Consider the following 14,363-nt stretch of genomic DNA (forward strand, 5'->3'; position numbering starts at 1 on the left):
TGAAACTGAGTTAAAGATGATAAGCTGCTTAGAAGACACTGTAAAAAAATATGTGTGCATAAATTATGTGCACAATGTAAGGTAAATGGAATTTCTAAAGTAACAAGTAATTGGTGCTAAAGTACTGACTACTGTTTCTTTAGATATTTTTCACACACTATTCATTTTCCATTTGCCTAGAAAGTAGAGCAAAGCTGAACTTCCGCACCAAACTTACTATAAATTTCCAGTTAGTAGGTATAAGTAGTGATATTTTACTGTAATCCCTGACTAGCACCGGCCATGTATCTCTCCTTGTCTAGTGCTTGTTACAATAAGGTATTACTAATATTGGATGGAGTTCCCGTCGTGGCTCAGTGGTTAATGAATCCAACTAGGAACCATGAGGTTTCGGGTTCGATCCCTGGTCTTGCTCAGTGGGTTAAGGATCCGGCATTGCTGTGAGCTGTGGTGTGGGTCGCAGATGCAGCTCAGATCCCTCGTTGCTGTGGCTCTGGTGTAGGTTGGCAGCTACAGCTCTGGTTGGACCCCTAGCCTGGGAATCTCCATGTGCCGCAGGTGCGGCCATAAAAAAGACAAAAAATAAAATAAAATAATTGGAGTCATAGGTTAATAGAGTAAAAAGCCATCTTTCGAGTCATCCAGTACGGCATATCACCTACTCCCTAGATTCCTTTGACAACAGCATTAAAGAAATTTGTCATTCAGTATCTTCTTGAAATCTTCCGTTGTTGGGAACACCACCACTAAACTTGGGTTGGAGCCTCCACCATGTTTACTGTTTAATTCCTAAGGATAAGTATTTAGGACATTTAAACAAATAAAAACTTCAGCAGTATGAGTTATAGAGGGAAATACAATTTAAACCTCTAGAATTGCTGGATTAATTTGTTTTGCAAGAATTGAGAAGCCTCCATGAATGAAATCTGTGAGCACTGAACCCAAAGTATTCAGAGTATTCTTCAGACATTGGAGATGTAATTACTCTGTTTCTTGAAAGTGACATGTAGACATGCTTATTTGAAATTGGCACGTGCAAAGCAGTGAGCTTAAGACTGGAGTGGCTGTATTAATATCAGACAAAATAGACTTCAAGACAAAAAGTATCACTAAAGATAAAAAGAACATTTTTAGAACCAAAAAAGGATCAATTCACCAGGAAGATGATGACCTACAAATGGTTACGGGTGTCTGTGCCTGTTTTCTCATGTGATAATGGGCATAAAAGCTGTTATCTAATGGGTTGTTGTGAGGACTAACGAGATAACAGTATTTTCAGTACAGTGTCTGGAACATGGTAGATAATCAGAAATGATGGCAGCTTTTATCCTCTTTGAATTTAGGCTCCATGAGGGGAGGACTTTTTTTTTTTTTTTTTTTTTTTTTTTTTTTTTGTAGTGTGTCTCCAGTACTCAGGATGGCGTCTAGCAAGTATTTGTTAAATGAATGACATGAGTAAGTAGAATAATGAATGATTTGAAATTGTTCTGTTCATATATAATGTTGCACTTGTTGTCTCATATGTACCTGGCACCGTAGCATCTTAGGGTTGGTAATCGTCCAGTTCTCTTTCATATCTGTCATGAGTTGAATTTTTTACCCCCAAAAGATAAGTTGAAACTCTCACTCCCAGCATTTCAGAATGTGACCTAATTTGGAAATAGGGTTTTGCAGATGTAATTACTTAGGTTTAGATGAGGTCATACTAAAGTATGACAGGCTTTTAATCTAATGTGACTGATGGTCCTTAGAAGAAGAAGAGAATGAACATAGAGTCGAAACACATGGGTGGGGGTCAGTGTGGGGTGGGAAGAGAGAACGTCCTGTGATGACAGAAGCCAAGACTGAAGTGCTGCAGCTGCCAGGGAAGGCCAGGAGTCACCAGCACATTAGCAGAAGCTGGGACAAGGCAAGGAAGGTTTCGTCCTGCAGTTTTCAGAGAGAGCCTTGCTGATGCCTTGATCCTGGACCTCTAGCCTCCAACTGTGAGCCCGTAGATTTCTATTGTTAAAAGTCACCCAGTTTGTGGTATTTTGTTAGGGCAAATCCAGGAAACTAATAAACCATCAAAGGCAGAATTCCTGTTTGGATCATCTGTTGCAGGGGTCGTCATTCTGTGCTTCACTGCTTTCAGTGTTAGAGAACCTAGTGAGTTTGTAAAGTGATCCACTGCTGTTGATGTGTCAAAGTATGTTAAGCATTTTCTCTGTCACGCGGAAGTAAAGTCGTCCTCCCTTGTAGCCTCCCTGTTGGTTCTTCTCCTGTTCCTTGGACCTATAAGAAGTAACTCTGGACATTGCTCCATGTGATAACTTCCCAAATGTTTGCTGATAAATAAAATTTATCTGGTAAAGTTTGTTTTTCCGGGTAAACAGACCTGGTTTCTATGTGATATTTACCCGGCAAAAATAACTGAAAGAAACATCTAAACATAAATACGCTTATTAAAGCAATTTAGCTATTTGCTATAATGGATATTTGTGATTTGTACAAATTCTGAGTTAAGGAAATTGAACATGAACAAAGTAAAATCAGCAAGAAATACTTCAATGAAGGTTTTATGAAGGGTGATTATTTTAAAATACACATATATTATATTGTCTACCTGCAAAATGCCTTTTCTGAGTTAAGATTTGATATCCCTTTGGCATTTACAGAAAAACAATATAAAAGACATTCGATTAAAGGATATTTCTGCATCACTTGTATAGTTGTAGTGAATGAGGATAATAGTGCCTAGCACATAGGGTGATTGTAAAGATGGAATGAGTCAATGCATAGAAATTGTTAGTATAGTGCTTTGATAGAGTTAAGTGGTTAGCACCTAGCTATTACATTGTTATTATGTAACATGTTAGCAAAACCTTTTTTAAACATATAGGAGTCATTTTATATATTTCTGATAAAAATTTTGAAAAATTACGTTGCCATTTATATGCTTTCTTTGTGCCAGGCAGTGAAAGCTAACCCAATTATGATTCCCATTTTATTTGGCTGCTAGGAAGCTCAGAGCAAAATTACTCAGTTTGTCATTATTATTATTATTATTATTATTATTATTTTGTCTTTTTGCCATTTCTTGGGCTGCTCCCGCGGCATATGGAGGTTCCCAGGCTAGGGATTGAATTGGAGCTATAGCCACCGGCCTATGCCAGAGCCACAGCAGTGCGGGATCCAAGCCAAGTCTGCAGCTTACGCCACAGCTCTTGACAACGCCAGATCCTTAACCCACTGAGCAAGGCCAGGGATTGAACCTGCAACCTCATGGTTCCTAGTTGGATTCCTTAACCACTGAGCCACGATGGGAACTCCTGTCATTATTATTATTATTTTTTTTTTTTTGAAGAATCTCTGGCACAGCAGTATTTGCTCTCTTAGAATTTTTTTTTTTTCTTTGTCTTTTTAGGGCTGCACCCTTGGCAAATGGAGGTTGCCAGGCTAGGGGTTGAATTGGAGCTATAGCCCCTGGCCTACACAACAGCCATAGCAACACCAGATCCAAGCTAAATCTGCAAACTGCTCTGCAGTTCACAGCAGATCCAGATCCTTAACGCATTGAGCAAGGCCAGGGGTCGAACCTGCGTCCTCATGGATACCAGTTAGATTTGTTTCCGCTCATCCAAGATGGGAACTCCTATGTTAGAAATTTTTTGAGAAATATTGGTCTATTTCATGTTATTAATATGACAAATATGTTAGAAATTTGTTTTTATAGATTTAATATGGATAATGACACATAGATGGTTGTATGAGAAAGCATTCTCTTTAAGTTTCTTTTTGAGATAAGTGGTACTATTCCATTAGAAATATGAGGCACAGCATAGTTTTCCTCTTACTGTGGCATCAAGTTAATCTAATTCTGTGTCTTTGGTTGTTGTTGACTTTAAGAGAGATGGAGAAGGAAGGAAGATGAGTGAGCTTGTTTTTAGTAAGATTCTCATGAGCTAAGGGTCTCTAACCGTAAGAGTTTTTTCTTTATCAGAGATTTCGTAAATCATAAGACTCCTGTATCGTTAACAGTTTCAGTATTTTTTCCATTATGTAGATCCATATTTCCTTCATCAGTGTCTTTTTCTACGATCTTAAGAACTTTAACGTTTTACACGGTGTAGAAATACTGGTGGGAATCTCTTTAGCTTTAATCTTTTTATAAATGAGAAATTATGTTTAAAGATATTTCTGTTGGGTATTGAATTCTAGGTTGACCATTTTTTATTGCAACCTACACCTACGCAGCTCATGGCAACACCAGATCCCGAACGACTGAGGGAGGCCAGGGATTGAACCTGCATCCTCATGGATACTAGTTGGATTCATTTCCACTATGCCACACTGGAAGCTCCCCCCCCCACCCCCCGGCTTTTTTCAATTCTTAACCCACTGTACCACATCAGGAACTCCTTGTTTATTTATTTTCAATCTTTTTTGTCTCCTTCTGTTTCATTCTGGATAGTTTCTGCTGTCATGTCTTCAAGGTCTCTGATCTTTTCTCCTGCAATGTCTAATCTGCCATTAATCCTGAAGTCCATTTTTGATCTTTTTTGTATATTCCTTGACCTGTTCAAACTATAGCTTTTTATGGAATTCAGTTATAACTATTTTAACGTTTGCTAATTATAGTATCTCTATCACTTCTGGATTAGAATTAGTTATTGGTCTATTCAGATTCTCTGCCAATTTTTAATATTTTTGTTGTTGAGTTGTATGAGTTATTTATATAATTTTTGTATATTAGCCCCTCATTGGATATATGATTTGAAAATAGCTTCTCCCACTTAGTAGGCTGCCTTTTGTTTTGAGGATGGTTTTTTTTGCTGTGCAGAAGCTTTTAAGTTTGATGTAGTTAGATTTGTTTTAGCTTTTGTTTTTCCTTTCCTTTGGAGTCTGAGCCACTAAAATATTGCTAAGACCAATGTCAGTAAGGTTGCCATCTATGTTCTCTTTTAGGTATTCTGTGGTTTCTGGTCTTGACTTCGAGTCTTTAATCTGTTTTGAGTTAATTTTGTGTATTATGTAAGGTAGTGGTGTACTTTTCTTCTTTTGCATTTGACTATGCAGTTTTCCCATCACCATTGATTGAGGAAACTGACCTTTTTCCATTGAATTTTTTTCTTCCTTTGTCATAGATTAATTGTCCATACATGCATGGATTTTTTCTGGGCTCTCTATTCTATTCCACTGATCTGGTGTCTGCTTTTGTGTCAGTAACATATTGATTCGAGTACCATAGCTTTGTGGTGTACTTTGAAGTCAGGGAGTGTGATATCTCCAGCTTTTTCAAACTATACCACAAAGCTGAATCTTCTTTCTCAAGATTGTTTTGGCTGTTTGAAGTCTTTTGTGGTTCTATACAAATTTTAGAATTATCTGTTCTGGTTCTGTGAAATCTGCCATTGGAATGTTGATAGGGATCACGCTGAATCTGTAGATTGCTTTAGTGATGCGGACATTTTAAGTGTTCTTCCATTCCATGAGAATGGGATATCTTCCCATTTTTTGATATTTTCAGGGTTTTTTTTTCATCTGTCTTATAGTTTTCATTGTACAGGTTTTTCATCTCCTTGATTAAATTTATTCCTGTATTTTCCTTGCCCGATAAACATTTGCTGGATGCTATACATTGTAAGTTTTACTTTGTTGAGTGCTAGATATTTTTATATTCTGATAAATATTCTTGAGCTTTGTTCTGGGAAACAGTTTCATCTTTCTGGGTTTGCTTTTAAGATTTGTTAGTGGATGCAGATTAGTGTTTAGTGCTGATAATTTCCCACTGCTGAGACCCTTTTGAGTACTCATATTCTATGAAATGAAGTTTTTTAGCCTGGCTTTTGGGAAAAGGAGCTCTGTGTTAGCCCTGCATTCTCATCCTTCTAATCCTTCCAGGCGATTTTTTCCTGGCCTTAGGTATTTTCCTTACATGCACGTGCTGATCAGTATTCTACTGAATGAGTCAAGGGGAACCTTTTACAGATATTCATAATTTTCTTTATGTGCCACCCTCCTCTCTGTTACTTTGCCTTGTGACTCTGACTGTATTAGTCTCCCTGAAATCTTGGTTCTTTCTCCTTAAGTTAAGGAGTCTATCATACTCTGCCTTTGTAATGGCCTGGAAGCTTTTGCAAAGCTCACCTTATATGTTTTCTGTCTCTTAGGAGTCTTTTTTTGCTTCATTATGTCTAGTGTCTTGAAAACCATTGCTTGATTTTTGTTCAATCTTTTGTTTGTTTCAGGCAGGATAGTAAAGCTAGTTTCTACTCCATCTGCTGGAAGTGGAAGCACTTATATTTTTAATTAACTTTTAATTATGGAAATCTCAAACAAGTACAGAAGTACAGAGCGTGAGTGATGTGATGCTTCCCCATCGCCTGGCATCAGTAATTACCATCTCTGAGACGGTCTTGTTGTATCTTCTAACACTTGTGCCTCCGTCTCTCGACCTCTCTAGATTATTTAAAAGCAGCTCATAACATCTTAACCGTAAACATTTTAGTATGTATCTCTATTATAGCAAGGCAGTTCCTCAAAAGCTTAGCCAAAATACCATTTCCATACCTAAAAGTTCTTATTTCTTAGAACCCTTTGTGTCTTTGTTCAGATTTCCCTAATTTTCCCATAGTTTTGCTTGCTTACTTTTATTTTTAGAGTTGTTTTGTTTGAAACAGGATCCAAATAAAATTTACCTATTACTCTCTTTTAATTACCGTTTCTTCTCACCTTGGACTCAAAACTCACAGACTCTTGACATCATAAGCCGTCTTATGACCGGAGCTTTCGATCTGTTTTTCCTAGCCCCATTCACTGCCTCTCTCCCACAGCCACCAGTTCTCTCCCACCAAAACTTTGGTCCATCTTGCATCTTCCTGAAATGTGTATATAGAGATGCCATTCTTTTTTTTTAACCTTTTTTAAAAAATTAAAGTATAGTTGATTTATAGTGTGCTAATTTCTACTGTACAGAAAATTGACTTAGTTACATACATATATACATTCTTCTTAAAAGACTTCTTTCCGCTATGATTTATCCCAGGAGATTGGATCTAGTTCGCTGTGTTATACAGTGGGACATCGTGTCTTATCCATTCCAAGTGTAATAGTTTGCATCTACTGCCCCCAAACTCTGTCTGTCTTTGTCCTTCTCCCTTTGTCCTTGATGAAAAGTTTGTTCTCTATGTCCGTGAGTCTATTTATTTTGTAGATAGATTAACTTGTGCCTTTTTTTTTTTTTTTTTTTTTTTTTGGCTGCACCTGCCACATGTTAATGTTCCTGGGCCAGGGCTTGAACCCAAGCCACAGCAGTGACAGCTCTGGATTTTTAACCACTAGGCCACCAGGGAACTCCTGTGCCATATTTTAGATTACACATAAAAGTGATGTCATAGGGTATTTGTTTTTCTCTCTTACTTCACATAGCATGATAATCTCTAGTTGCGTCAATATTGCTGTAAAAGGCATTTTTTGGTGTGTGTGACTGAATAATACTCCATTATATATATGTACCACATCTTCTTAACCCATTCATCTGTCAATGACATTTAGGTTGTTTCTGTGTCCTGGCTATTATGAATAGTGCTGCAGTGAACATTGGAGTGCATGTATCTCTTTGAGTCATTATTTTGGGTATGTGTCCAGGAGTGGGATTGCTGGATTATATGGTAGTTCTATTTTTTGTTTTCTGAGGAATCTCCGTACTGTTCTCCATAGTGGTTCTACCAACTTACATTCCCACCAGCAGTGCAGGAGGGTTCCCTTTTTCTACACCCTCTTCAGCATTTGTTATTTGTGGACTTATTGATGGTGGATGATGGCCAGTCGGACTGATGTGAGGGGGGTACCTTATTGTAGTTTTTTTTTTTTTTTTTTTTCTTTTTAGGGATGTACCACAGCATATGGAAGTTTCCAGGCTAGGGGTCATATAGGAGCTGAAGGTCAGATCTGAGCTGCGTCTGTGACCTACGCCACAGCTTAGGGCAACACCAGATTCTTACCCCACTGAGTGGGGCCAGGATTCGAACCTGCATCCTCATGGATAACTTAGTTGGATTTGTTACTGCTGAGCCACAATGGGAACTTCTTATTGTAGTTTTGATTTGCATTTCTCTGATAATTAGTGATGTTTTCATGTGCTTACTGGCTATCCCTATGTCTTTTTTGGACCTTCTCCCCATTTTTCAATTGGGCTGTTTTTTTTTTGTTGTTGAGTTGTATGAGTTGTTTGTATATTTTGGAGATTAAGCCCTTGTTGGTTATGAAGATGCTCTTCTTAAGCATAAAACCTTCAGTAAATAAGCAAGGTACAAAAAAATGTGTACAGTGTGCCTTTTTTTGTGTGAGAATTTAAAAGTAGTGTATTTGCTTATATATCTATAAGTTGTTTTAAGAAGGTTGCATAAATTAACAGCGAGTGCTGCCTAGACTGAAGGAACTGGGTGACCGAAGTGAGAAGACTGAAGTTTTTACTGTTACATTTTATTTTGTTTGAATTATGTTATTTATATAATTATATTGATTCATGTTAAGTAAAAAGAAAAAAATTAAATACTGTTGAATATTGAGTAAATTGCAAGAGTATGAACTTGGTAGTAGGAACCTTCTACTCTTGGCTCCCACCGCTTTCCCTTCTGTTTCTAGCCAGGATGCAGCTCTCCTCCGTGGTGTTTGGGAATGTGTTGGCATGGCCTTAACTGTTACAGAGTCTAGAGGTTGCTACCAGCATTCTAAATTTCCTGTAGTGCTTTTTGTGGCTCCATCTAAAATGCCTTTATCTCACTTTTGAGGATTTTTTTTGTCCCCCAGTGTATTCGCTGTTTTATTCATTCTTTGGCTTTGGATTCTGCCTAAGCTTTAGTTTTCCCATTCCTTTGGTGTGCCACTCTTTCTATCCTAAGTAAGTTTCTGTTTGTTTTTACCTGTCTGATAAGCCTACGTTGCCTATTTTTATAGTTATTTGTATGTATGAATTATTTTTTCACTTGGGAGTTGGAACTTTTTATGGGGCGAGAGATACTTGCTGTGAGATTTTGTGATTTTTGTGTGTTTCAGTTTCGATAAAAAGAGGATGATAAGGTAGCTACATTCTGGATTATTGTGAGGATTAAATAAATTAATGCACCTAAGGAATTTAGAACAGTATGTTATGTAGATTATAGTATGTTGCACAATGCTTTGTATATAGTAGGGATTCATTAAGTAAAATGTTTAGAATATTTGGCGTATCAATGAATGAATGCAACCGAACATTATACTTAGTTTTCAGAGATTAATGTAAATACAAACTAGATTTTTTTTTAACAACCATATTCATTAATTAATTTATTCACAAGTAATTGAGTGTTTTCCTGTGTGCTAGTGGGGGTGTTGGGAATACATGGTGACTGAAGACGAACAGTGTGTTCTTTTAAGGAGTTTATATAAATACTTATTGAAATACGAGTTCTGTAAGAGTGTAACAGGGAGGAGCCTAAATTAATATCGGTGGTTAAAGTAAAAATCAGCTTTTCCCGATTGAAAATAAGTCTGAAGAATTTCCTGTGGTATATACCACATTATTAACACCTTTGTTTTGCTTGCTCTAGAAAATAGACTCAGGCACTGTATCCAGCATGATAACCTTAGCTGCCAACCTGGTTATTTGTAATAATAACAGTAATCAGTGATTGATGTTACCTCATCTTAATGGAATTTTAGACATCTCTGAGAGCCTGAAATTGAGTTTCTCAAAGTATTACTTCAGATGATGGTTTTCTTTATATAATGGTCACTGTAGGAATAGGTATATTGTGAAATTTCTGTTAGTTGAATTTCCTTCTCATAATTAGGGGAGAAGCTTGGAAATATGTCTAATTCTTTAATATTTGTTATTTCATATTTAGAATTATTTGTATTTCTCTTCATATTAGGTATTAACCCCTCAAAAGTTGGAATTGTTACGAGCCCAAATACAGCAGGAACTAGAAACTCCAATGAGAGAACGTTTTAGGAATCTCGATGAAGTAAGTAATTTGTCTAGAATGACTTAGCATTTATCTTCATGTGACTGTGAAAGGCTTCATGAAAAGCATCATTCTCCTCCTACTCGAGAGCCCCATGGTAGCTTCCCTCCTTACTCAGAGTGCTCTTGGTGGCCATTAAGGCTGCGTGGGATCCGCTCTCACGCCTCCATGTACACTGGCCTCCATGGTGCTTCTTTAGCACTCCATAAAAGGTATAGTTCAAGTCTTTGCCCTAGCGGTTACTCCTGCCATGCATCTTTTGCCTAACTTCCTCATCTCTTTCAAGTCTTTGCCAAAATTTCACCACCTCAATGAGGCCTACTTTGACCAACCCCCACCTCCACTTAATATTGCAACCTGCCTTTCCCATCACTCCATAGACTTTTGGGTTCCCGTTTCCCCTGCTCTGCTCTTTATTTTTCTCTAGTATTTATTATCGTATAGTGTTTCTTTTGCTTATTTTTAATTCTCTTTTACCACCTCTGGAATGTAAATTGCATGAGAAGAGGACCCTATGTCTGTTTTGTTCACTGTTATATTCCAAGTTCCGGAAACTTCCTAGCATACAAGTGCTCAGTTAATATTTGTTGAATGAAAGAATGAATTTCATGCAACCTCAGAAAAGTACAAATTTGTTAATTTTTCTTCAGATTGAGATCAGTCTCCTCCTATGAAATGTTGGTATGTCACTCTGTTTAATAAAGGGAACAGGAAAAGACACATAAAGTATGTTACATATTTTGCTAGATATTTTGTATATGTTACCTTATTTAATAAATATATGGGCCTTATACACACAAATGAATATTGTCCCCTTTAAAATGGGCCTCTTTAGAAGCCGTAGTCTAGGGATACTGTCAATTGCAATAAATTGTTATAGAATCCTCTTTATAAATGCCTTACTGGCTTGATAAAGTCATCTTTTGAATATCCTCCTGGTGGATAACCAAAGCATTATGGTTTAGGAGTAGATTTAATTTTGTGGAATTAAAAAATCACTCAAGCCTAAGGTGGATGATCAAGTTAAGTAAAAGCATGTTTTTCAAAAAAAAAAAAAAAGTTTGTCTCTAGTAAGATTACAAAACCCACTTTCTTGGTTTGTAAACTGATTTAAAAAGCGACATCTTTTAACTGAATATTTACAGTGAGCTGAATATTTTAGGAGACATGCTTTCCTTTATTAATTTCCATGTGCATGTTGAAATAGTGTTACATCTTCCTGCTCTGTTGCCTATAGAGATTCAGAATGCAAGAAACTTTTGTAGTGCTAGGAAGCAGCATTGAAGCATAGGAATTGCACGTGTTCCTGGTGAGTCAGAAGAATTGATGCTACTTATATTCTTCAGACTGGTGTGCATTGGACTGTCATTGTAATATTTGATTGAACCTTAAGTTACCGTACTGAATATTCAAGTAATCTGTTACCTACTTGGAATTCATCCTGACTTTTAGGGGGGTATTTTATATTTTATTAAAGAATTAATTTTTAAAATCTAACTATATTTTGAAAAGTGTGCTACAACTTTTACTAAATCTAGAGGTCAGAACTTTTGGCATGATATACATTTTTATTATTACGAGAATCGGTGAGGAAATAAGAGTAATTGTAATTTGCATTGCTGATACCTTCTCGGGGTATGCTAACTCTGTAACGTCCTTGTCATGAGAACTTTTCTAAAATTTGTTTATACTTCCGTTAATCTTATTTTTTACTTTTAGAATGGCTCTCATATAATTTTTGAAAAATTTTAAATTGATTTGATTTTTGGAGTGAGTACAATTTTAATTTATAAATTTGTGATAAATTACAATCTTCTTTTAATCTAGGAAGTGGAAAAGTATCGAGCTGAATATAATAAGCTTCGCTATGAACATACATTTCTCAAATCAGAATTTGAACACCAGAAAGAAAAATTTGCACGTGTTTTAGAAGAAGAAAAAATAAAATATCAATCAGAGGTAAGTTGATTATACTAGTTTAGTCATTATCCTTCTAGTCAATAAAATTGTATGACTTTTTTTTTGTGAATTCCAACTTAGAGTTGGTTGCGTAATTAAGTTGTCTAAATTAATGGTCATGTATTTGTCATGCTTTTTATCTGGACATGACTTTTTTCTTGTGAACATTCCTTTTTAGCTGTTAGATTTTCTTATCCTTCCCTTTTTTATTTTGTCCCAGTCAGATAAAGTCTCTCTTCTCTGTTAGCCACAGAGACAGACTTCTCTTTGCAAATAAATAGTTTGTCTGTGTGATTTCTTATTTAGCACTGTCCCCTTCTACACCTTAGAGTCAGACCATATTCAGGAGAGCTCTTGGTGTCAGCCTGTGCACCTTGTTGCCACTGATAGAAACAAGAAATTTATACTTCAGGATGTTCCCATCACCGTCACTTTGTTCTTTCTGACATCTGCAACAGCACCGTTCTCTCTTTGATACCCTCAGCCTATACCCTTATTCTCTATTTGTCGAGTTTGACAGCCTCTCTACTCATTTTGTGGTTTGTTTCCTGTTTTTGCCAAAACCCAGCTGTGTCGTTCTTATTCTTCATGTTGCTTTTAGATGATTTTTTTCAGGATGGAACAAGGGAAATACTAGTTTTATCCTGCTGTATTTAAATAAGAAGCCTAATGCTAGTTGAATTTATAAAAAGTAGCCAGGTATCTGTACTTATGTGAAGCACTTGTGTACAAACACACCTTTGTTATATATTTACTGCATTATCTTTATTTGGAACTAAGCTAAAATATACTCTCTTTCCTTTACCAAATACTAATTGGAACAGAGTGATATCTTCTTACCCATGAGCACATTGTTCCATGATTGTTTGAAATGTAAGAAGGTGAATGAATTTTGGATCATCTGAGTCCATTAAAGATACAGTGCCAGAAAAGTGTAAATATTTATAATAGCCTTTTTATTTAAAAATTATTTATGCCTTTAAATGATTTTTATACATATGATCTCACTTCTGTTATAATGGTCAGTGAGATGGGGCAGGACTGTCTTATGTTCTCTAGTTTAAATTGGAGACACTGAAGTACAAAATAAGTGACTTGCCCAAAGTCTCACAGAAACTCAGCAGCTAAGCTAACAAGAGAACTCAGGTATCCCAACTCCCAGCCCAGACTTTTAAGTTTGAAATTACCAATGATTTGAAGTTGCCATGCTTGTTGGGGGCCATATTACCATTGTAATTTTGTAGAAAGATCAGTCAGTCTACATTATGTATGATTATGAATGATTTTTGAATCTGTAGTTATGATAGGCTAGATAGATATAGTTCCTTTAGGAACTGAATATAGAAATTTTCCTGTGGAAAAAACGATTCATTAAAGATGTCTAGCTTAAAATGTAGATTTAGTAATATTGAAGAGTAACTACTGAGGTTCAAGATAGTGGTGCTTTATTTTACATTTTGCTTTTAAAATCTTATGTTGATGTTTATCTGTAATAATTATTGGTATTCTCTAGTTTCTTAGTTTTTTTATTTTAAGGAATGAAACCTGCATCTGAAATCTGATGACTGTTCTATTTTTTTCACCCATGAAAAACCAAATGATATTCATTAAAAATTTTAAGGTGCCAGTGGCATCATGAGTTTTTTACTTGGAATGTCTTATGACATTCTTAGAAATCTGAAGATAAACAGCTATGTAAGAAGACATGATTAGTAAAGGCTGGAAAAATACAACTTTCTAATAAGACCAACGTTCTCTTTTTTTCTACTTGCCTGTTGATTATGCAGGAGCAATATTAGTCAGTGGGTAATTGGGTATCTGCTTTCATTCCTTCACTTATCTTTATATTCCAGTTTTTCTATACAATTAAAATAAAAACTAGTGAGATGATGTGGATCATGAGCAGCAGTAAAACTTCAAAGTAAAACCTACTCTTGCCATCCATCAATTTTTCAATTTTACAGTTTTAACTTGTAAAATATATTAGCTTGGTGTACTAAAAATAATTGGATTTTCTTGCATTAATTAAGGATTCACACAATACTCGTATACTTTCACTTCTACAGATAAAAGACATAACTGAATATTCTTTATTGTTTTGGTTTGTAGGGAAAGACTTGAGGGACATTTTGTTAGTGTTTTCCTAAAAAGCACTCGAGGAAATCACATGTCCCTCATGATAGATTTTTTTCTTCTGAATTTTTTTTTTTTTAATTCAGGTATAGTTGATTTACAAGGTTGTACCAGTTCCTTCTGTACAGCAAAGGGATCCAGGAATATTTTTTAAAATACTATTTTAAAAAAAAAATATTCTCCATCATGGCCTATCCCAGGAGATTAGATATAGTTCCCTGTGCTGTACAAGTAGGACCTTATTGTCTGTCCATTCTAAATGTAACAGTTTGCATCTATACC

The 14,363-nt window shown here is 36.0% G+C and overlaps 1 protein-coding gene across 5 annotated transcripts in view; it reads left to right on the forward strand.

Moving 5' to 3' along the window:
* The window catches only part of CEP83 (centrosomal protein 83), a 139,169-nt gene that overhangs the window by 50,073 nt on the left and 74,733 nt on the right, over window positions 1–14,363 (forward strand). For all 5 annotated transcript variants that reach the window (XM_021092763.1, XM_021092760.1, XM_021092765.1 and 2 more), the window contains 2 exons: window positions 9,897–9,989; window positions 11,817–11,948. In XM_021092763.1, coding sequence (XP_020948422.1) covers window positions 9,897–9,989; window positions 11,817–11,948 — 225 coding nt within the window. The remainder of the gene's footprint in view (window positions 1–9,896; window positions 9,990–11,816; window positions 11,949–14,363) is intronic.

Source organism: Sus scrofa, chromosome 5 (assembly GCF_000003025.6).
Source record: "Sus scrofa isolate TJ Tabasco breed Duroc chromosome 5, Sscrofa11.1, whole genome shotgun sequence".
Lineage (NCBI taxonomy): Eukaryota > Metazoa > Chordata > Mammalia > Artiodactyla > Suidae > Sus > Sus scrofa.